Consider the following 22,609-nt stretch of genomic DNA (forward strand, 5'->3'; position numbering starts at 1 on the left):
CGAGATTCCATCTGCATGTACAGAATGTGGAAGGGTGGAATTTGATGGGCGATCATGGCGATTGTATCAGTGAGACGAGTCGTCAGTTGTGGCACAAGCGATGGGTGCAGGCGAAATGTTTGGTGACATCAGGGAAACAGGCTGCAGATAAGGCTCTTTGGGGATGGGAGTTTGTGCATTTCAGGCTTGTGATTGGGGGTCGCCTCCCAGAAGCCGAGGGTGACCTGCACGCTTAGAGCCGCTTATGCAAGAGGTCATGGGGATGCAGCGTGGGGTAGCAAAATCGGATCCTCGATCACTTGAAGCCCATGAACCCAGCACCAAATAACGTCGAAAGGTTGAAGCCGCAGTGGGTGTCTAAGCATGTGCATGCTACGGTGGTATGGTTTGCAATGGTATCCAACGCTATAACCTCGACATTCTCCGTCATGCCGATTCATCACCTGCTGTCGCCTGTATGTCTTTGAGCTTTATGACCCGCTCCTCTCATCGTGTTTTTACAAGGTGTCCTAGGAAATCATCAGGCAAAGGAGTGATGCAGGGTCTGAAAAAAATTCGAATCTCATCGGGTGGCCCCTTGGACCCAAAGCCGGGCACCTGCAGTAAGTAGCGGAGAGCCACGGCCAGTCCCGTCCCCTGATTGGGTGACAAGAAAAAAAATTGCTTGGCATCAAAAAAGGACTTTCTCAGCACTGTCCAAGTGTCTCAATTTCTCCTGGAACAGCAATATCATGCAATTTGATCTTCTTTTGTTTCATACAGCTCCGACGTTGGCACTGCTTCGTACATAACTTCATCCCTACCGCCGCCATACGCTTCAGATGTACCCTTGACTGTCGCCCTGCTGCGCTGATAGCAGTCCTCTCATTTCATCATGAATCGGTCAGTCCCTTTGAACACCGATGGTCATCGCCCAGTATCCAGAGACAGTAATCTACCTCAAAGCCCAACGGTTGCAGCCTCTGTTGGAATAAGCAGCGCCGATGGTCCCCTCTCCCCGACCATTCAGATCGATGGAGACCATTTGGGTGCTCTCAACCCTATGGCAACACCTCAGCCCTTTAATGGTGACCAGCCCAAGGTCTACCTTGAGCTCCGGGATGGTCAGGTGTTCGAAGGCCTGAGCTTCGGTGCCAACAAAAGCGTTTCTGGAGAACTCGTCTTCCAGACCGGTATGGTCGGCTACCCAGAGTCTATCACGGATCCCTCCTACCGCGGACAGATCTTAGTCATTACTTTTCCGTTAGTCGGCAACTATGGTGTACCCTCGAGAGACACCTTGGATGAGCTGCTGGGCGATCTTCCCAAATACTTCGAATCCGACCAGATCCACATTGGAGGCCTGGTAGTTGCCTCATATGCCGGTGAGAGCTACTCTCATCACCTGGCTAAATCTTCTCTAGGCGCCTGGTTGAAGGAACAGGGTGTTCCGGCAATGTGTGGCGTCGACACCAGAGCTCTGACAAAGAGAATACGAGAAGAAGGCAGCATGCTTGGCCGTATGCTTCAGACACGACCCTCTCCGAAATCAAAGCTTTCTAATGGTATCAACCCTGGTGGGCTTTCAAATGGAGACGTAGTGATGGGCCCGCAAAACTGGCAAGATCAAGTTGAGGGAGTGGACTGGCATGATCAGAACAAGAGAAATCTTGTGGCAGAGGTATCTGTGAAGGAGCCCCGAGTCATCTCGCCTCCCACTACCCGAGCTCTGTTGCATCCTTCTGGGCGTCCTGTTCGCGTCGTGGTTGTCGATGTCGGTCTCAAGTACAACCAACTTCGCTGTCTCTTATCTCGAGGGGTTGAGGTTCTGGTGGTGCCATGGGATTATGACTTTCCGGCTCTTGCTGGGAAAGATTACGATGGATTGTTTATCTCCAACGGCCCCGGAGATCCCGCAATGCTCTCAACAACCATCAAGCACATCTCACAGGCTTTGAAGGAAGCCCGAACCCCCATTTTTGGCATCTGTCTTGGCCACCAATTACTTGCTCGCGCAGCTGGTGCTGAGACGTTGAAGATGAAGTTTGGTAATCGTGGCCACAACATCCCCTGCACAAACCTATTGTCTGGACGATGCTACATTACTTCACAGAACCACGGATTCGCCGTCGACTCCATGACCCTCCCTGAAGGGTGGGAAGAATTATTTGTGAACGCAAATGATAGCAGCAATGAAGGCATCCGACATGTATCTCGACCATACTTTAGCGTGCAGTTTCACCCTGAGTCTACGCCTGGACCCCGAGACACCGAATTCCTGTTTGATGTCTTTATTGATGCAATCATGAAGTGTCTTGAATCTGTTGATTATCTATTCCGCCCCGTATCCTTCCCAGGTGGAACGATTGAGGAGAACGACCGAGCACATCCTCGTGTTACGGTGAAGAAAGTCCTTGTCCTCGGAAGCGGTGGTCTAAGCATCGGCCAAGCGGGAGAATTCGATTATTCCGGCAGTCAAGCAATCAAAGCTCTCAAGGAGGAAGGAATCTACACCGTCTTGATCAATCCGAACATTGCCACTATACAAACCTCCAAAGGTCTTGCTGACAAGGTGTACTTTTTGCCCGTCAACGCAGATTTTGTTCGCAAAGTCATCAAGTATGAGAGGCCGGACGGAATTTACTGCACGTTTGGTGGTCAGACTGCTCTACAAGTCGGTATTCAGCTCAAGGACGAGTTTGCAGCTCTCGGGGTACAAGTCCTGGGGACTCCAATCGATACTATCATCACCACAGAAGACCGTGAGCTTTTCGCGAGAAGCATGGAGTCAATTGGAGAGAAATGCGCCAAATCAGCGTCCGCTTCCAGTCTGGAAGAGGCAATGCGAGTCGTCCAAGATATTGGATTTCCTGTGATTGTCAGAGCTGCATACGCACTGGGGGGACTTGGTAGTGGATTTGCTGAGGATCCGAGCCAGCTGCGCGAGTTATGCACCAAAGCATTCGCCGCAAGTCCGCAAGTGCTCATCGAGCGGAGCATGAAAGGCTGGAAAGAGATCGAATACGAGGTCGTGCGTGACGCGCGCGACAATTGCATAACAGTCTGCAACATGGAGAATTTTGATCCCTTGGGAATTCATACAGGGGACTCGATTGTCGTTGCCCCTTCACAAACTCTTTCAGATGAAGATTACAACATGCTACGAACCACAGCTGTCAATGTGATTCGCCATCTGGGTGTCGTGGGAGAGTGTAATATCCAGTACGCTCTCAACCCTTTTTCCAAGGAGTATTGCATTATAGAGGTGAACGCCCGACTGTCTCGATCTTCAGCTCTAGCCTCGAAAGCGACAGGATATCCGCTGGCATTTATTGCCGCCAAACTCGGACTGGGGATCCCGCTGAACGAAATATCCAATTCAGTCACGAAAAAGACATGTGCCTGCTTCGAACCCTCGCTCGACTACGTTGTCGTCAAAATCCCCCGCTGGGACTTGAAGAAATTCACCAGAGTATCTACACAACTCGGTTCTTCAATGAAGAGTGTCGGTGAAGTCATGTCTATCGGCCGGACGTTTGAAGAAGCCATTCAAAAAGCCATTCGCTCTGTCGATGTTCACAATCTTGGGTTCTCGGACATCTCCAACCCTCTAATGTCAGTCGACGATGAATTGCAGACGCCGTCCGACCAAAGAATGTTTGCGATCGCCAATGCCATGCACGCGGGGTATTCTGTGGACAAGATCTGGGAAATGACCAAGATTGACAAATGGTTCCTTTCTCGACTCAAAGGTCTAAGCGATTTCGCCAAACTCATGTCCACTTTCACAGCGAGTAGCATTCCTCCGGCAATGATTCGGCAAGCCAAACAACTTGGATTCTCGGACAGGCAGCTAGCTCGATACTGGAACTCGAACGAACTGGCAGTGAGACGTCTACGAGCTGAGGCGGGCATCCATCCCTTTGTGAAGCAGATCGATACCGTTGCAGCCGAGTTCCCCGCCGTTACCAATTATCTATATCTGACCTACAATGGTACGGAGCACGACATCACATTCACCGACCACGGAGTAATGGTCCTCGGGTCTGGCGTCTATCGGATTGGGTCATCGGTGGAATTCGATTGGTGCTCAGTCAGAGCTATCCGCACTCTTCGAAAACAAAACTTCAAGACGATCATGGTCAATGTAAGCTAATTATTCTCATTTCTTGTGTTTCTCTGGCCGCTCCTGTCTTTTAAGGAGCTCTGGACCGTCGATGGTCGAGCACCCAGCTCGGCTCATCGCAACTCATTCCACCCAGCCCACTCTGATTTCTATTCTTTCGCATTGGTCTTCAGATTTTAACGCCTCTACTAATCCTTCAAAATAGTTCAACCCGGAATGTGTTAGCACAGATTACGATGAAGCCGACAGGCTATATTTCGAGAACACCGACCTAGAGATGGTTCTAAACATTTATCAGCTGGAATCGGCCAGTGGTGTCATCATCTCGATGGGTGGACAGACACCCAACAATATCGCCTTGCCTTTGCATCGATTGAATGTAAAGATTCTGGGAACATCCCCAGAGATGATCGATTCAGCCGAAAATAGGTACAAGTTCTCGCGGATGTTGGACAGAATCAAGGTGGACCAACCGTCATGGAAAGAGCTTACAAGCATCGAGGATGCGCTGCAGTTCTGTGAGAAGGTCCAGTATCCCGTGCTCGTGCGGCCATCCTATGTTCTATCTGGAGCAGCAATGAATACTGTGTATTCCAAGGACGATCTCGCCAGCTATCTCAACCAAGCCGTTGCCGTATCCAGAGAACATCCCGTTGTGATTACGAAGTACATCGAGAATGCCAAAGAGATTGAAATGGATGCCGTCGCGAAAGACGGTGTCATGACAGGGCATTTCATCTCCGAACATGTCGAAAATGCCGGTGTTCACTCAGGAGACGCCACTCTCATATGCCCGCCACAAGACCTTGAGCCAGAGACTATTGCTCGTATTGAGGAAGCAACCCGCAAGATCGGGAATGCTCTCAATGTTACGGGACCATTCAACATCCAGTTCATTGCCAAAGACAACGAAATCAAGGTCATCGAGTGTAATGTACGAGCCTCGAGGTCTTTCCCTTTTGTCTCAAAAGTTATGGGTGTGGATCTCATCGAGATGGCGACCAACGTCATGATGGACAAACCTGTGACTCCATATCCGCCCATAAATCTGCCTCCCGATTATGTTGGCGTCAAGGCGCCTCAATTCTCGTTCTCTCGTCTGTCTGGAGCAGACCCTGTGCTGGGTGTTGAGATGGCGTCGACGGGAGAAGTTGCTTGCTTTGGACGAGATCGATACGAAGCCTACCTCAAGGCAACCATTTCGACTGGTTTCAAATTACCCGAGAAGAACATACTCCTCTCGATTGGGTCTTACAAAGACAAGCAGGAAATGCTGCCCTCGGTCCAGAAATTGCATTATTTGGGATACAATATATTTGCCACGTCTGGGACGGCTGACTTCCTCGAGGAGCACGGCATCAAAGTCAAATACCTGGAAGTTCTTGCTGGAGACGACAAAGACCAGAAGTCGGAGTATTCGCTGACCCAGCACCTGGCCAGTAACAGGATTGATCTCTACATCAATCTACCCTCCAACAATAGGTTTAGGAGGCCTGCCAATTACATGAGCAAAGGCTATCGGACCCGAAGGATGGCTGTCGACTATCAAACTCCCTTGATCACCAACGTCAAGGTTGCTAAGATCCTTATCGAAGCACTGGCCAGGCATTATGATCTGAACATCCGGAATATCGATTTTCAAACGAGTCATCGGACCGTGGTTCTTCCAGGGTTGGTCAACGTGGCCGCCTTTGTCCCCGGTATTGCTCAGAGGGGATCTTCGGATTTCTCCCTTGTTACCAAGGCGTCCATTACAGCAGGCTTCAGCATGGTCCGGGTCATGCCTGTCGGTATTGATAGCGCTGTCACTGACGCTCGCTCTTTGAAAGTCGCACAGTACAATGCTCAAAGTGGCGCATTCTGCGACTTCAACTTGTCCGTAGCGGCCACCGATTCCAATTCTGAGCAGATCGTCCATGTCAAGGAAGAGGTTGGATCACTCTTCATTCCATTCAACCATCTCTCTTCTGGCAACATCAACAAAGTTGCGACTGTGACAGCACATTTTGGAACTTGGCCATCATACAAACCCATTGTGACTGATGCCAAAACTACCGATCTAGCATCAATCCTCTTGCTGGCCAGTCTACATGACCGAAAAGTCCACGTGCACAATGTCACCTCCCGGGACGATATTAGCTTGATTGCCCTTTCCAAGGAGAAAGGGTTGAAGGTCACTTGCGATGTGTCAATCTACAGCCTCTTCTTGTCGCAGTCAGACTTTCCCGAATGTTCAGCGCTTCCAACGGCTGCCGATCAGCGAGCTCTGTGGGATTATCTGCCAACAATTGATGTGTTCTCGATTGGTAGCCTGCCATACCAGATTGCCGGCGATAATGCAGTGCCCACTGTGGGAATTGCTGATGCTCTTCCCCTACTCCTTACGGCGGTCTCTGAAGGTAGAATGACCGTGGAGGATGTCACCACACGTCTGCACGACAACCCAACGGCGATCTTTGAGCTTCATGACCAGCCTTCGACGTCTGTCGAAATTGACATTGACCGCCCCTATGTGCTGCAAGCTGGCGAGGTGTGGTCGCCGTTTGTCGGAAGGACTTTGCGAGGCGCAGTATCCAGAGTCATTTTCCAGGGCAAGACCACTTGCCTCGACGGTGAAGCACTCCTGGATGATCCTCGAGGTTCCGACATGTCTTCACACCTGCTCCATCCTCTGTCGACATTGGGAGGCCCAGGATCTCCAGTCATTCAGGCACAGGCGGAGAGTCTAAGCGACAGACGTGTCTCAATGAGCACCAGGAGTAGGCCGATTGTCCGTGCTCGCCCCATGGAAGAACTCTTAGAGACCACCACTCCGGTCCTTCCAACCGCAGCGTTGTACCAACCTCAACCTCCCTCCACTATTTCGCCGTCTCTACTCTCTCTTCTTGCTTCGTCACCCTTTAAAAATCGCCATGTTCTGTCGGTCAATCAATACAATCGTCAAGATCTACACATTCTGTTCACCGTGGCACAGGAAATGCGCTTGGGTGTGCAACGACAAGGCATCCTTCCCATTTTGCAATCTCGCGTTCTTTGCACCATGTTCTATGAACCCAGCACCCGTACATCGTCGTCCTTTGATGCTGCCATGCAACGGCTAGGAGGGCGCACGATTGCGATCAATACCGATCACTCGAGTACTCAGAAGGGAGAGACCCTACAGGACAGTATTCGGACACTGGGCTGCTATGGCGACGCTGTAGTACTCCGCCATCCGGACGAAGAGTCGGCTGCTACCGCAGCCAAGTTTTCTCCGGTACCTATCATCAATGGCGGAAATGGGAGTCGCGAACACCCTACCCAGGCTTTCCTCGATCTCTTCACCATCCGTGAAGAGTTGGGTACTGTCACTGGCCTCACGGTCACGTTCACAGGCGATCTCAAGTACGGACGTACGGTTCATTCCCTCGTCAAGCTTCTACAGTACTATGAAGTGCGCATCAACCTCGTGTCACCGAGAGCACTTGCCTTGCCATCCGATGTACGCGATCTCATTGTGTCCTCGGGTCAATTAGCCATTGAATCCGAAACGCTCACGCCAGAGATCGTTGCCAAAAGCGATGTTTTGTACTGCACGCGTGTTCAAAAGGAGAGGTTCCCCTCACTCGACGAATACGAGAGATTGAAGGATAGTCTGATTGTGGACAACTCTGTTCTGAAATATGCGAAGCAGAGCATGATTGTCATGCACCCGTTGCCGAGAAACAGGGAGATCAGCGAGGAAGTCGACTTTGATCAACGAGCAGCTTATTTCCGACAGATGCGGTATGGGCTGTACACGAGAATGGCGCTGTTGGCACTTGTGCTAGCGCATTAAAAAGAGACGTTGGCGGCGACAGTTGTGGCAGAGGAGTGTCTATTCCATTTGAGCCACGCGTTGAATTTTCACGTCAGTCTCTACATCGGCATCTGGACGGGAATTTGCAAAATCCAAGAAAGACGAAGAAAAACATGACCAGAAAAGATATCAATACAAATGGGAAAAGAAAAGCGAATTTGAGGCGTTGGCAGCGAGAAAAACGGTCCAAAACGAACAAAAACTAACAAAAAAAAAGGGGGGAGGGGGGGTTGGAAAACGAAAAAAACTTGGAGAAGAAAAATACCAGACTGTGATGAAATCGAAAAGAGATTGCAAGGGAAGGCAAGGAAAGGGAAGGCGACATATTCAGTCAAACAACGATGGGCCAGGCCAACAGTTGATAGAAGTTGCAACTTACCTTGCTGTAGATTTGAATTCGATAGACTAAGCGCCGACGTGAACACGTATCTAATCGGGAACGTCTTGGCCTCGCGGCGAGTACATGAAGTGACGATTGTATGTATGATGTATATGTATGTATATATCTGTGTCTATATGTATAATATTATAATATATTATGTTGGTTTATGTATGTTATATCAAGATGTATGTACGGCATGTCGCTAATATAAAATACCATCGTCACCCCGACTGCAGTCAACCTTATGTCGTACTACTCGAGGCTTACTTGATCGGGCTGTTACGCCAACATTATTAGTACCCAGCCCGCTAGGCGATACCTCGCCGCTTTGCGCTCCCTCCAGTAATGTCTCTACTCTGTTCCCGTCTACTCGACATGCTCTCTCTCGTTTGTGGTTTACTGCAGGTTGATTGTCCTCTGTGTAACGGCCTAGGTCCAGGTCCACGCCCAGTCGGCATACGAACGATCACTCCATCTCGAACCAGAACCGAAGCCGAAACCATCGATGTACATGACGCTACGCGACCCATTGCCGTGCTACCGTGCAACCGTGCGACCAGGGGGCGACGAGTGGCGCTTTTCTAGCTACTTGGGTAGGCAGCAGTCGAGAGGGGTTGGTTAGTTTGGGAGAGAAAAGAGTCCAAGGGGTCAAAGCCCGCACACCCGCCTTTCTGCTTCCGCTTCTGATTTCCGACGTCCGTGGAAAAGGAATAGTTGGCGCAAGTCAACAAAATCCGTCCGTTTTAGGCACTCCTTTGTCTACACAACGCCGGTTGAGACATACCTATCCACCCATCGGGTCTTCGAACATGAACTGCGGTTGCGAAACCCGAGTGAAGACGTTTCAAAGCTGTAGGCAGAACCCTCAACATGTGATTCGTGCAGAATACATTCTTTGTCAAGCGGCACAGGCGCGACCGAGCCAAACTCCTTGTGTACCGCCTAGCAGACGGATGAGAGATATCCCCCTGTCTCTTGATGCTCAAGACAGGAATCTCACGGGTGAATGCCCCAAATGTGCAAGGCGTACTCCGTCCGATTCATCGGATGATTAAGACTCAGACTCGGTCAGTTGTACCCCATCGGAGTATTGAACAACGTGCGCGAGCCTCGTGGTTCGCATTGGAGAGCTGTTTATATGTGCTGACTCTGGTTAGTCCAGCAGGTCTCTCCCCCTGAAATTCGGGCATCAAACTAACAAGTCATCATCCGGCTTTTTGACTCTGTAAACCTCGTGGGACACCTGATCAAGGTTCACCGAGGGGAAAGACTTGCAATACAGATCGATGACGAGGTGCATCTTTGTGGAATCATCCGGAGGACACAGATGTGGAAAGTAGTCGTCTTGGGGATCAATATTGATCGCTTCAAAGAACTTTTGGGTTATCGTCGCGGGATCCCGTTCGTATTTCTCGTGGAAGCGGAGTACGATGCGTTTCGGGGCCATCTCGCCATCGAGGGACGCTTGGTGGCAATGGCGGAGGGAGGTGATTGACATGGTACATTGGTTGGTTTTGCTACTCCATCTGGAGGTTCTCCAGGATTGATATCACTTGCTAGGCCGAGGAATGCCTGTCGCCTCGTAAAGGAAATTCTCCCGAACGATCTTGGCAGATTGGCCACGTTTGCATTCACTCGCATCCCCAAGATCAAAGTGCATAATGGCGTCGAAATGAAAGATGCAACACCATGTAAGTCGGTTGTCCGGAGATCAAGCGGGTTCATCTAGCATCATTCCTTTCTGGGGAGGCTGTACATGGAAAATTCCGACTGTAACAACGGTAGTCGGACGCCATGGAGTTTCCAGTTAAGAGTGTTGAGATGGGCAATAAAAGCACGCTTGTGGCGGGAATTGGAACTGACTCCTTGTTGACAGGTGTGTGCTTGCTGGAGTACTTACCGCAGTTGCTCAATGTATTGTCGACATTTGGCAAGAGGTTTGGCAGGGCGGCCTCATTGCTCTCGATCATGTGAGGGATGAAGCCACTGCTCAGGCAAGGAGCAGGCTTTATCCATTTCCAGAACACTGGATTAAGGCTAGATGCTCCGTCTTGAAACAAGAGACGGGGCCAAACAACCGCCGTGTCGCTGCCTTGTTCCCCTACCCACCTTGTGCGTACTCCGTGGTCCCATAGAGTTCTGGGAGTCTCAACTGCACGGTGTGATAAAGCAGCAGAAAAACGAGTATTAGCCTGAATAAAGGGAGCCATTGGACACTATGTCATGGCACACAGCCAACCCCTGCATGTGCTGAGTGTGCAGTGAGTGCAGCGAATGTAGCGAATGTGCCCCAAGATTGGTGGGGGCGCAGGCTGAGTAACGGCAGATATAATCACTTCCTCTGCCATGTCAGACATCGAGGGCCTACCGCATCAGGCAGGCCCTCTGAGGCCAGAACACGTTCTTCTGCAAGGCGTTGATATGTCATTGCAGATCTGGCTGGCTGGTGTCAAACACTGGACATCTTGGTGCTTTTAATTTCCCCGTGACTCGTAGGATTCAGACTCGATGGCCGGTATCTGAACGCTAACCATTTTAGGAATTTCACACATTCCCCTTTGCTTGGATATTTGATTGCACGTTACCTGCGTTTAGCGGTGGCCTCCGACAGATTCAATGGGTGACCTCATACCGAAATTGTCCGTGCTTCAACCTTGCAGGATCTTTCTGGTCTATGAGTGTCACTGTTGTTTGGTGTAGGGAGGAAAAACGCTCACAATGTAGGCGTTTTGTCGGCACTGTCATCGAGATCGTTCAATCGTGTACGAGTACAAGGGAACCACAGCGCGAATTGCGCGAATTGTACACAAGGACCAATCAATTTGTGCCAAAGGCAGTGAGCCATAAGACTCGCACCAGATCCGGAGCTGGTGCCGAAAACGAGGGGTTGTCTCTGATGGCTGATGGCCAGCGGAGTTCCGAGGAGATGATCTCCGAGACCAGCTCAAGGAAAGATCTCCTCGGCCAGTGGGTGAGAGAGACTAACTACTACAGCAGTGAGTCAATCCGGTCAGTGACGAGCCATCTCTTCTTCTCCTATCTTAGCGCAGAGCAACGGTCATGTATCCCACAAGTCAAAGCCTCTAGATAGAACGAACAAGGTTTGACGCTCGCTGTTCGAGTCCGTATAAGATAAGGATGGTACATCAAGAAGTCAAGAATCCTCCCTCGCTCTTCCAATGAGACATTAAGCGGGATCCCATTTTCGCGCAGTGCGCGCGCGTGAAAAAAAAACCCAGAGTCCTGGACAGGCAGTCAGGTACAAGGCGCCCATTGTTCGGGGTCGCACCGGATGGAAAACCGCTCAGTGGAGATTGTCGATCCGCTTGTGGGGAATATATTGGACTTCTAGAAGGATGCCGGGAATGGAATTTGATGGAGTTCGTGGACACTGTGACAGTAACCTCGAATCCTTCAACAGGACTGATGCTTGAGGAAGTCGCAGAGAACAGGTATAACCATTGAGAAGAAAGGAATGTTGGGGGACTGGGGCTTTAGCGAACTCTTCTCGAAGGTTTCTTGATTCGGTAGTTCCTACGAGTTTGTCGAGGTGGAAGGAGATAAGGTCAGCAAGACTGGGTGCGCAGGACGCGCATAATCTGAAACAGTGACGAACGGACGGTGTGCCGTGAGGGCGGCCTGTGCACCTTCTGGAAGACTGCTGAACGAGGCATTCGTACCGAGAGTGGTTAGAGCCACTATCCCAAAGAAGTAGTGTCGGGTGTGTCAGTAGATAGAAGGAGCACTAGGGATTAAGTAAGGAGTGGGATGTGCTGGCCGGAGTCTTTGACTGGCTCAACTGCCACCCGATTGCTGCACAGGGTCATTCACACGGTCTTGCATGATGCGGGGGCCTCAGTCACTGAGTAAGGAAACCTTGTTACCTACTCAGCGAGTTCTATCTCGTTGGATGGACTTGAATGAGAGTAGCTAGCAGAGGTGGAAGCCCGTTCTGTGATTGGGGTCCAGGTTTATTTGGTGAAGATCGACAATACGCGGGCCTAGAAACCTCAGAGTTGTCCCACCGTGCATTGCTCAGCTCATCAAGATACCAACAAACACGTCCTCAAGGGGATTCGGTGAAGGTTGGCGGTGTACCTGTGCACCTCAGTACAGCACCATTGGAACATTGAGAGACAAGGATGGTTTAACCGCAATGGGTGGTCTGAGACATCTGAGCACCTTCCCAGAACAATTAACCGTCGACCGTCATTGTGGAATGTGTTTGACACGCGCGGTTGTAGAGTTGCGTTGCAGCCGGAGGGAGTTTTCAGGCGTCTAACAAATGACAAGTTTGTACGGAGAGAAAATTTACTGGGAGGAACGAGGCGGAAAGTTGGCCGCGGATGGACGCAGAGATGGGCTACGTCATTTGGTTTACTAGGGAGCAAACAGGTGGTTAGTGGCCTGGTCACGTTACTACGCCGCACAAGAGGCAGGAGTGGAGGGGTAGAACTGCGTACCGAGCACTGCAAACTGCAACTGGCACTGCTACAGGGTACGGGTGCGTATCTGCCTGCGCCTGCGCCTCTCCTCTCACCAACACCACTTACTCTCTCCTGTATACAACATCTCATGTTGATGATGACTATGACCACATCTACCATCTACTAGGAAACACGACTCTCCCACCGCTCCCATCTCAAGCCACTTCTCCATCCTAGGCTAATGTAAAACACCCCCAGAGTCCATGGCGTATCCCAGCGCTTGATCCTTGGGCCGGACAAAGTTTACCATGCAACAGAAGACAAGCGGCCGCCGAAACCTCAGCAACCAGAATCCTCGTACCACTGACTGACTGACTTGCTGCGTGTTGCGCTGTCACCCTCTTCCTCCGCCCTGTCCATTACGACGCCCGTACATGCTTACCTCACGACTTCCTTTCCCGTCACCCGTTGCCCTTGGTTGACTAGAGGCTCCCCCGCTAGGGCGTCCCTAGTCACCCGCCCGCCAGTTCCGAAATTATTGCGCTTTGAGCCACCCTCGCGCATGATACTTCGCCTGGCGAAGCTGCAGACGCACTAGCCTGCCTATGTAATTCATCCTGAATTTCCACGGCCTCTACCCCGGCTGATTGATTTGGGTCCCCTCCTGTATCAAAAAGGATATATTCCTCAGTCCCATCCCACTCTGTGAGCCCTTTTCTCCTTCCCACAACCAGAGGTCGAGTGCCATATCCAACCCACAATCAGGACGTTCTTGAAGAACCATTGTCGACGACATACAACATCAAACATCTTCACCATGCTGGCTTCCACATCATCCAACCCGGCCATCCAGGCCTACAAGGTCTACCACCTCTCCCAAACCAAACTCGACCGGGAGTGCCGCCGACAAACCCCAGATCTCCACCGCATAGTCCTGCATGCCTCTATCGTCGACAATGTTCGACGATGGTCGCGTGACCTTGCTACTCCTTCTGAAACCGTGGTCGTCGACTCCGAGTCCGACACGGACAGCGATCCATTCGAGGACTCGGCATCCGACGAGGAATACGAGGATGCCTCGTCTGTCGACCAGATTGCCATCTTTGACTGCGAGGTTGACGACGATACGACGATTGAGCAGCAGTCCCAGAGCAACGGCAAAGTCTACGCCGTTCAGACGGGTGTGGTTCAGTGTGGGGAGAACAAGGACTCCCAGTCCAGCTCTGCGCCTGCCAGCCCAAGGAGACGAGCGCCCCCTCCACCACCGTCAACGGCCAAGTCGACTTACGACCAGAGCTGGAAGCAAAATCGACCAGTCACAGTCCGAGAGACGGCCATTGACGTTGAAGGGGACGATTAGATAGACCGCCTCCACAACTCGCTACGCCTTTATGACAACTTGATACCCCTTTGAGAGCATCTGTTCAGCCGCAAGGCTACGACTTTTATGAAAGCTACTCTCCTGTCGCTGCAGTTCCGCCACCAGTTGGTGATACGGAGTTGGGTCTCCAGTTGAGCTTGACGCTACGGAGGCCCGTCGACGAGATGCAGCGACCAGGAGCAGTCGAGCGTTATCAAGGAAAGCTTCACTGGAAGAACGACCCGATCGTCGATGACCGGGGAGAAGGAAAGCTTCACCGCCAATGGGATCGAGCATGAGCGCCACCTCAGATGGGACATTAGCCATCTCCATTACCGAACCCCAGTAGTCGTGGCTTTTGATAAGCCAGCCTGGGACAAGGGATGGAGGTATCTATCTGAGATATTGGGAATGCTCAGCTGTATGGGGTCCTGGGTGGGGATTGGCAAGACTTGAGATCTGCGATCCACGGCTATGTACATTATTAATTGACTACTGTCTATTTCTCTCGTCTTCAATGAGGGATCTGAGATTTGCTAGTTGTACTTGTAATTGTGGGATGGGGATGGAAATGCAAAGAAATCAATTACACAAATGTTACATCAATGATCTGAATTCTGTTCCCAGTTTGCGAGTTGCAGCCGATCTTGATGTTTTCTTCTCCTAAGCTGAAAACCGAACCAACATTTCCATTTCCGTGTCGATCCATTAGTTATTTGCCCGGCTTTCGGCGCCCAGTTGGCGTGGGGCGTTGGGTCGTCTTGTGTTCTTCTGGGGGATCAGCGATCGACGGTGGATCGATCATCCGGACACCGCCCACCCCTACCATGCAGGAAATAATACTCGGTATTTAGTTAATTATACTTTGCGGCGGTTTCATTATCCAACACCTCGCGCGAGCACTTGGTGCTTGGTACAAGTGGCCGCGCAATAAATATAATGCATGTGGAATGGAATGGGGTGAGATGGAATGCATTGGAAATGAGAATGATACTTTTGTTTCTCCTCTCGCTTACGCACCCGTGAACTTGTCCTTATCTGTATGTATATACTCGATACCTACATACATACCTAGGTACGTACCTAGAGGTAAGGGGAAAAAGGAAGGGAGAGGAGCGTGAGAGAGGTATTTCCGAGGGGATAGAGTTTACGAGTACCAAGTACTGCATATTATAGACCTATGTACCTACCTACCTACCTTCGTGTAGCACATGGATTCCTAGGTAGGTGTGTAGAATGCAGACCTCGACACGATATACCACCACTACCTACCTACCACCTACTACCTTCCTTTCCTATGATCTTCTTCCTTCTTCCTTCTCAGTATTCCTACTCCCACAACCTACAGCCTACCACCCTGTACCCTCGGAGGTACCGAGTACATTCCAAGTCTCTCATCCACCACCCGCGAACCCGGCCGGCCCGCCCACCACTCGTCCGGGTTCACAACGACAACGCGAGGCTTTTTTTTTTTTTTTGCCGGTGTTTGTTTTCCCTTGGCCATTTTCTCCGTTTCAGACCCCGAGGAACCTGAAATTTGAGTTGCGGGAATTTTTTTTTAAGAGAAATCAATCAGCTCTGGCACTTTAGTACGAGGTACCAAGTTACTCTGGATGAGAACTCCGGGCTTTGTGGGGACGCGGCTTGATGCCGTTGGTGCCGTTGGTGCCGGTGCATTTCGATCTCTACGATTGCGCATCCTTCCTTGTAAGATCTTATGTACATCCATACCGAGATAATCCCCGATCTACGAGTATGTACGTGCTCAGCAGCCCAGGTACGTAGCCAAGAGCCTGGGGATCTACATACTTGCGCAATCACATATGAACATACGTGCGTATGTACGTACGTACGTTCCTTACGAGCTTGGTACTCGGGTGTGGACCTGCGCGTGCGTGCACGAGGTACCGCTTACGCTATAATACAGTAGGTATGTTGATCTGTTGTACTCGTACTCGTACGGGGTGACGAGGTGACGAGGTACTGTATATACATCCTCGTACCTAGGTAGGCACGAAGGGAAGATGGGTAGTCGATATTCCTGCGTAGAAATACATGCTCCGTACAACATTCCTCGAGGCTGCCGTGGATACCCAACCTCAGGGGCTTCGCCTTGTCCCTGGTCCAGCTATTATCCCTGACTGGCTGACTATTCCACCCTGACGGCAAACTGCCATGCCTAAAGTGTAATTATCCATGTATCTCTATCCTGTTTATTTGTGTAGCGCTTTGCTCGAAATCTTGACACCCTGGGGATGTCGCACACTCGACCACACGCTCGGAGACACCTTGACAGGCAGCTTTCTGCCCTTCAACCTCTGATCAATGAGCCAGAGTCCCACCACAAACTCCTCCCGATTGAGCGTCTTGGCCCCTGGCTGCGCCACGAGGTCCCAGATCTCTTCCAATACATCTTTGGGTAACCGGCTTCGCTCCCAAATGTCTCGTACCACAATGTTGACAACCAGGTCACCGGGAGAGGCGCCATCTTTTCTTCCCTCCAAATCGGGATTGTCCATATCATAATCAATAAGTAGCCCTCTGTTTGCTGCCCACACACCTTCGTAACGTTTCCTTTCCCGCTCCGTCACTTTGTCTCTCCACCGCCTGCGATCGCCTTCGTGGTGCATATTGGGATGTCGCCTCCAGTGCCTCCGCCCACGCTTTTCTTCTGCTGGTTCGTCGTGTTCGGGCGAGTTATTCCGCAATGTCTGCCTCATAGGTCGCATGGGAAGTGGTTTTAGCTTGGGGGTTTGCGACATCGTCTCACTCCTCATCCCGGGAAGGTGCATTAACTGCCGTGCGCTGCCGAAAGCGCCCACTGACTTCGAGCGTCGACGAGGTATAGGTGGCGGAACCTTCTTCGAAGCAGGAGATGCTCCACGGGAGCCGGTGTGGGTGGCTGCAATGGAGCCTGCAACCATGGCGTCCGCCAAAGAACTTGCAGTCATTCCTGTTCGCGAGTCCTGGGCCACAGCTTGTTCTTGTGCAACGATTGCTGCTCGATTGGCGCGCACTGGGACGGGCGCCGGCAGAGGCTTCGGGGCTTGTTCGACCTTCACCCGTCCAGTGTCGCTCTCTGAATCCGTCTGTGGGGGAGATACTCGCAGACGGGGCCATGACGAACCGGTAGTCGACTGAGGGGATGCAGGGAGATTGCGGAACACCGGTGCGCTAGGGCTGCTCTCCTCAGAAGTTGACAGTGCCCTTCTTCTCGCTTCTAGACTGGCGGCATTCCTAGAAGCCGTAGCTGCTGCCGTGGCACCGGAGATTGACGGGCTCGGAGCCGACGAGGATTGAGCAGAGTAAAGCGGTAAATTCAAAAGGTAACCCAAGTCGCTTCTCTGCTTGTCACCTGTGGCATTTTGGATTGGCACGGGAGCCGTTGTCATCGAGGCCTTCGCCCCAGCGAGAGCAGCTGCGCTCTGTTGGAGTGACTGGACAGTCTCGCTGCTGCTACTTGTGCTCATGCCTCGACTTCGCACCTGGGACGGTTCTCGCCTCGCCAAATACGAGCTCCCCTGATCTCTTCTCAATTCCGGCCTGCGCACAGGGCTTGTCTTTGCAGAAGCGGCAACGGCGGCAACGGCAGACGTAGATCGAGCAGCGTGAGGCCGAAGCCCAGGCTTGGGAGGAGATAGAGAGGAGTTGTTGGAAACCGCAGTTGGTAGCTTTTCTGTCGTCAATGGTCGACCTCGGGCATTGAAAGCCGACTCTTGTGAAGTCGCGGCCTCATTTTGCTGTGCTTGTTGTTGCTGCTTCCTGATAGAGGCAGTGGTCGCTGCAAGCAGGGCTCCTGCAGATGGATTATGTGATGCGGAGATGGAGATGTTGGGTGGCTTTACCGCAGGCGCTCCAAATGCTAAAGTGGCACCCCGAAGAGCGGGCGAGGGCAAAGGAGAGAGTTTGGTTGTGGCGGCATTGTGTTGTTGGATGAAGGAGGGCTTTGGCGCCACAGGAGGACGCCGTGCCTGCTTCTCACTCATCAATCCATTGACAGCTGGTCAGATACAGGATGCCGGAGCATCGGACAATGTAGAACGAATGGGGCACACGGCGCAAGTCTCGAGAGCTTAGTAAGGGTTTCGTCACATCTCAATAACTCCAACTCTGTAGCAAGGTTTGAAGCCCGTTGCCGAACGAATGACCAGAGACGAAGGAATAGACAGTGGAAGTATGGAGAGGAACAGGAGAAGGCAGAGCGAAGCTGTAAGGCTTGGTCTGTAAGCGTCAATTTCGGCCTTGACGGCGATGCATGGATTCGGGACCGCGCACGTGATTGCGCGTCTTGGCGCGTCGATGTCACGTTTCAGAGGGAGAGCGTCACTTCGCTTCTAGCTAGGCATAGGCAACGAGACACGCCACGCCTATCAAGTGGCAGCTCGCAGCCTGCCCCCCAATGATGCTCTGGACTCATCTTCTACCTCAGCAAGAATGTGTGTGCGGTCGTAGGGCCACTTCATCTCAACTCAGCAGACCTTCTGCCCGATCCCAGGATGTCTGACGATGAGAGCATGCACGATGAATCCAGTCATGAACAAGTGCCGAACCGTGCAGATGTTGAGAAACGGTTAGACCAGGAATACCCAAACCGCCCTCGCAATCACGGCAAGACTCTTCCCTTTCACACACTGTTCGAGGATCTCTTCAATCCTCTGATTGACAACAGGCAAAAGAAGCCAACGGCGGCCGTCATCAACCGCAGAAAAGTAGGTCCAGATGGCCAGTCCAATTTATCTCCATCTGAGCGACGGCGTGCAATCATCCAACGGTACATTGCTCGTTGGCGCAAAGAGGTCGGCCCTGACTTCTTTCCGGCCTTCAGGCTCATCATTCCAGACAAGGACCGTGAACGTGGAGTATACGGACTTAAAGAGAAGATCATCGCCAAACTACTGATCAAGATCATGAAGATCGACAAAAACTCCGAGGACGGGTACAGCCTCTTAAACTGGAAACAACCTGGTCAGACGGCTGCGTCGCGCATGGCAGGAGATTTCGCAGGTCGCTGTTATGAGGCCCTATCGAAGCGCCCCATGAGGGTTCAAGTTGGAGACATGACGATCGCAGAGGTCAATGAGCTCTTGGATAAGTTGTCAGGGGCACCAAGAGAAGAGAACCAGCTCCCGATCCTCGCAGAATTCTACAAGCGCATGAATGCAGAAGAGCTGATGTGGTTGATTCGTGTAATTCTGAAACAGATGAAAGTGGGTGCTACCGAGAAGACTTTTTTCCACCTCTGGCACCCCGACGCGGAGAGTCTGTTCAATGTTTCCAGCAACCTACGGAGAGTGTGCTGGGAACTGTACCGTCCAGAGATCCGTCTTCAAGATGACGAGGCTGGAGTCGCCTTAATGCAATGCTTCCAACCTATGCTGGCCCAATTCAAGCAAGAATCTCTCGACAAAGTGGTCGAGGCGCTGAAGCCCACTGCCGAAGACCCCGAGTTTTGGATTGAGGAGAAACTAGACGGCGAACGTATCCAGATGCACATGATCACTGATGGCGATCATCCAGGTTCAAGACGCTTCCGATTCTGGTCCCGAAAAGCCAAAGACTACACCTATCTGTACGGTGACGGATTTTACGATCCCAACGGAGCGCTCACCCCGCACATCAAGGACTGCTTCACAGACGGGGTAGAAAACATCATCCTCGACGGAGAGATGATAACGTGGGACCCCAATGAAAAAGCACCTGTCCCTTTCGGCACATTGAAGACTGCTGCACTGGCGGAGCAACGCAACCCATTTGCTCAAGGTCACCGACCTGTTTTCCGAATCTTTGACATACTTCTAATGAACGATCAGCCTCTAACTCGCTACACTCTGCGAGATCGCCGCAAAGCGTTGGCTGCCAGCGTAAGAAGTCTGCCCGAACGCTTTGAGATCCATGAATACACGGTAGCGAAGAAGGTGGAAGAAGTGGAAGACCTACTTCGGAAAGTCGTGGCTGAGGCTTCCGAAGGCTTGGTGCTCAAGAATCCAAGATCCATGTACCGTCTAGATGACCGCTCAGGCGACTGGCAAAAAGTAAAGCCAGAGTACATGGATGGCTTCGGAGAGGAGCTCGACTGTCTTATCATTGGCGGGTACTACGGTTCAGGAAAACGGGGCGGCAACCTCTCCAGTTTCTTGTGCGGTCTGCGTGCCTCAAGCAATGCCGTACAATCGGTGACCGAGTCTCAACGCCAGAGTCAGAGCGAGGACCAATCCTCGCCACGAAAGGCGACTCAATCGCAGACCTCAGTTGAACAGGGAGCTGAATCGTCTGAACCGAATGGCCCAATCGAGAACTTTATATCCTTCTTCAAAGTTGGTGGCGGTATGACGGCTAATGACTACGCTACGATCCGTCACTCCACAGACGGGAAATGGCACCCTTGGGGCTCCCGCCGGCCATCGGCAAAAGACTATATCGACCTGGGCAATTTGAGTTTGCTTAAGGAGAGACCCGACGTGTGGATCAAGCCTTCCGACTCTCTCGTTGTTCAGGTGAAAGCTGCGCAAGTCACAGCCAGCGACGACTACGGCCTTGGAAAGACATTGCGGTTTCCTCGATTCATGAGACTGAGAAGGGACAAGGATTGGAAGACTGCTCTCTCTGTCGACGAGTTTAGAGATCTACAAGTCAAGGTCGAGGATGCTGAGAAAGAGAGAGCGATGAAAGTTGACCAGCAGCGCAAGGAAAAGCGCAAGGCCCGCGCTGGCGGATATGCAAGCCGGAAGAAGCCGCTCACCGTGGCCGGTTACAATGCCAGGGATGTAAACAGTGTCAAGTTACCAGAGGGACCGATAGGAACCGTCTTTGAAGGATTGACCTTTTATATCATGACGGAATCCGCGTTGAACGGGGATCTGAAGAAGTCGAAACTCGAGCTGGAAGCCTTGGTCAAGGCCAATGGTGGTAGAATCGTGCAAACGGCAACTCCGAGTTCTGAGAACCAAGAGAGAGTGATATGTATTGCGTCCCGCCGAACCGTCAAAGTGGCATCTCTGGAGAAGCGCGGTGAAAAGGAAATCATCAAGCCAATGTGGATCTTTGACTGCGTTGACCAGGCGCAACGGGACTTTGCTAGAGGATACGCGGATGAGATGGTCGTTCCTTTCGAGCCTGAGCGCCACATTTATTTCATACCGGACAGCAAGAAGGAGCTTTTCGAGGACAATGTGGATGAGTATGGGGACAGTCTCTCAAGAGATGTAAGCGAAGAAGAGCTCAAAGAGATTATGGCCAAGATGGGAACTGTCGACATCGAAGACGAGGAAAGGAATAGGATTCCAGACCTCTTCGGTGATGACTTCCTCAGCATGAAGGGATTCATGTTCCATGGCCTGGTGTTTTTCTTTGATCAGCCCGCTTCTGTTGTGCGCAATGGAACAGCGCAACCGCCGGACTTGGACTCCTCAGCCACTTCGAGCACAACAATGGCGAATACGGCTCACTCTACCCAGGCTATTGCGCAGTTTGCGAATGCCCAGGTACTCTCGCTCACGTACACCACACTCTCGTCGATACCCTCCGACGTTAGAGCGACAATCACACACATTATCGCCAACCGTGCTTCCGATCTCGGGGATTTGAGGAAACAGGTCTCGCGCTGGGACACGAGGAAAATCCCGCGCATCGTGACCCACGAGTGGATTGAAGTTTGTTGGAAAGAAGGAACGAGAGTTGATGAGGAAGCATACATTGCCCGATGATAAGTCTAGCCGCCTGTGAATTGTGGACTGAAAAGCCGAGCACAGTTCAGAAGCTGGCCCCGAGGGCGAATATGAGCTGTCTTCTGGTCCGGCCGTGGTTCCAAAAGTGCGTGTCACTCACTCACTCACTCACTCACTCACTCACCACTACGATACCATCGGCGAGAGATTGGTCCATGGTATGGTGCGGTATGGCGTGAAGATGGATCCCGAATGCTTTGATCACCATCCATGCCTCCCTTTTGTTCCTTCGATCCATTCATCTATTGCTCTTTGGCCATTGGAGTTCCCTTGTCCTACTTGGTACTCGTCCTTAGAATACCCTTTACCCCTGTATACCCACTCGAGTCCCCTCCTCCCTACCTTCCGCCACTTCGACACAAAGTCCAGCGCACGTCGTGAGTCAGGTAGAGAAGACACCAGAAATGCCACCGAGTATCGTCACGATTCGTTTCGTCAGGCATGCGTGGCATGATATGTATGTATGTATGTATGTGATGTCATGATATGTTATGTGTTCGATCAAATTTCCATACCTCGTACCGAGTACATATAGACATACATACAAACACACAAACAATGTAAGTACCTGGGTAGGTAGGTAGGTAAGGGAGTAAGTATATATCGTCACAAGCGCCATCACCAACAAAACTTTTCTTTTTGCGTGCGTACGTGCGTGGAGCTTGCTTCTTGCTTCTTTCAACCTCCCCTTTGGAACAAACCCAAGTCTCTAACAAAAAGTCTCGAGTCTCTGCAGAACAAACCACGCTTTACAGAAAAACGCTCATGCCATC

General features: G+C 51.5%; 5 protein-coding genes across 5 annotated transcripts; 3 read left to right on the forward strand and 2 right to left on the reverse strand.

Moving 5' to 3' along the window:
• Positions 1 to 874: 874 nt before the first annotated feature.
• Positions 875 to 7,922, forward strand: Z517_01579 (protein pyrABCN; the record flags this gene model as incomplete). Its single annotated transcript, XM_013434538.1, has 2 exons — positions 875 to 4,126; positions 4,311 to 7,922. 2 exons carry the CDS (start codon positions 875 to 877, stop codon positions 7,920 to 7,922), a joined length of 6,864 nt encoding a protein of 2,287 aa, XP_013289992.1.
• A 1,592-nt stretch (positions 7,923 to 9,514) lies between these two features.
• Z517_01580 (uncharacterized protein) lies at positions 9,515 to 9,772 on the reverse strand (the record flags this gene model as incomplete). Its single annotated transcript, XM_013434539.1, has 1 exon — positions 9,515 to 9,772. One exon carries the CDS (start codon positions 9,770 to 9,772, stop codon positions 9,515 to 9,517), a length of 258 nt encoding a protein of 85 aa, XP_013289993.1.
• Positions 9,773 to 13,569: 3,797 nt separating this feature from the next.
• Positions 13,570 to 14,112, forward strand: Z517_01581 (uncharacterized protein; the record flags this gene model as incomplete). The annotated part of the gene is made up of 1 exon (XM_013434540.1): positions 13,570 to 14,112. One exon carries the CDS (start codon positions 13,570 to 13,572, stop codon positions 14,110 to 14,112), a length of 543 nt encoding a protein of 180 aa, XP_013289994.1.
• A 2,213-nt stretch (positions 14,113 to 16,325) lies between these two features.
• Z517_01582 (uncharacterized protein) lies at positions 16,326 to 18,098 on the reverse strand (the record flags this gene model as incomplete). Its single annotated transcript, XM_013434541.1, has 1 exon — positions 16,326 to 18,098. The coding sequence occupies one exon, from the start codon at positions 18,096 to 18,098 to the stop codon at positions 16,326 to 16,328; it is 1,773 nt and encodes a 590-aa protein (XP_013289995.1).
• Positions 18,099 to 18,608: 510 nt separating this feature from the next.
• Positions 18,609 to 21,815, forward strand: Z517_01583 (uncharacterized protein; the record flags this gene model as incomplete). Its single annotated transcript, XM_013434542.1, has 1 exon — positions 18,609 to 21,815. One exon carries the CDS (start codon positions 18,609 to 18,611, stop codon positions 21,813 to 21,815), a length of 3,207 nt encoding a protein of 1,068 aa, XP_013289996.1.
• Between the last annotated feature and the right edge of the window lie 794 nt (positions 21,816 to 22,609).

Source organism: Fonsecaea pedrosoi (assembly GCF_000835455.1).
Source record: "Fonsecaea pedrosoi CBS 271.37 unplaced genomic scaffold supercont1.1, whole genome shotgun sequence".
Classification (NCBI taxonomy): Eukaryota; Fungi; Ascomycota; class Eurotiomycetes; order Chaetothyriales; family Herpotrichiellaceae; genus Fonsecaea; species Fonsecaea pedrosoi.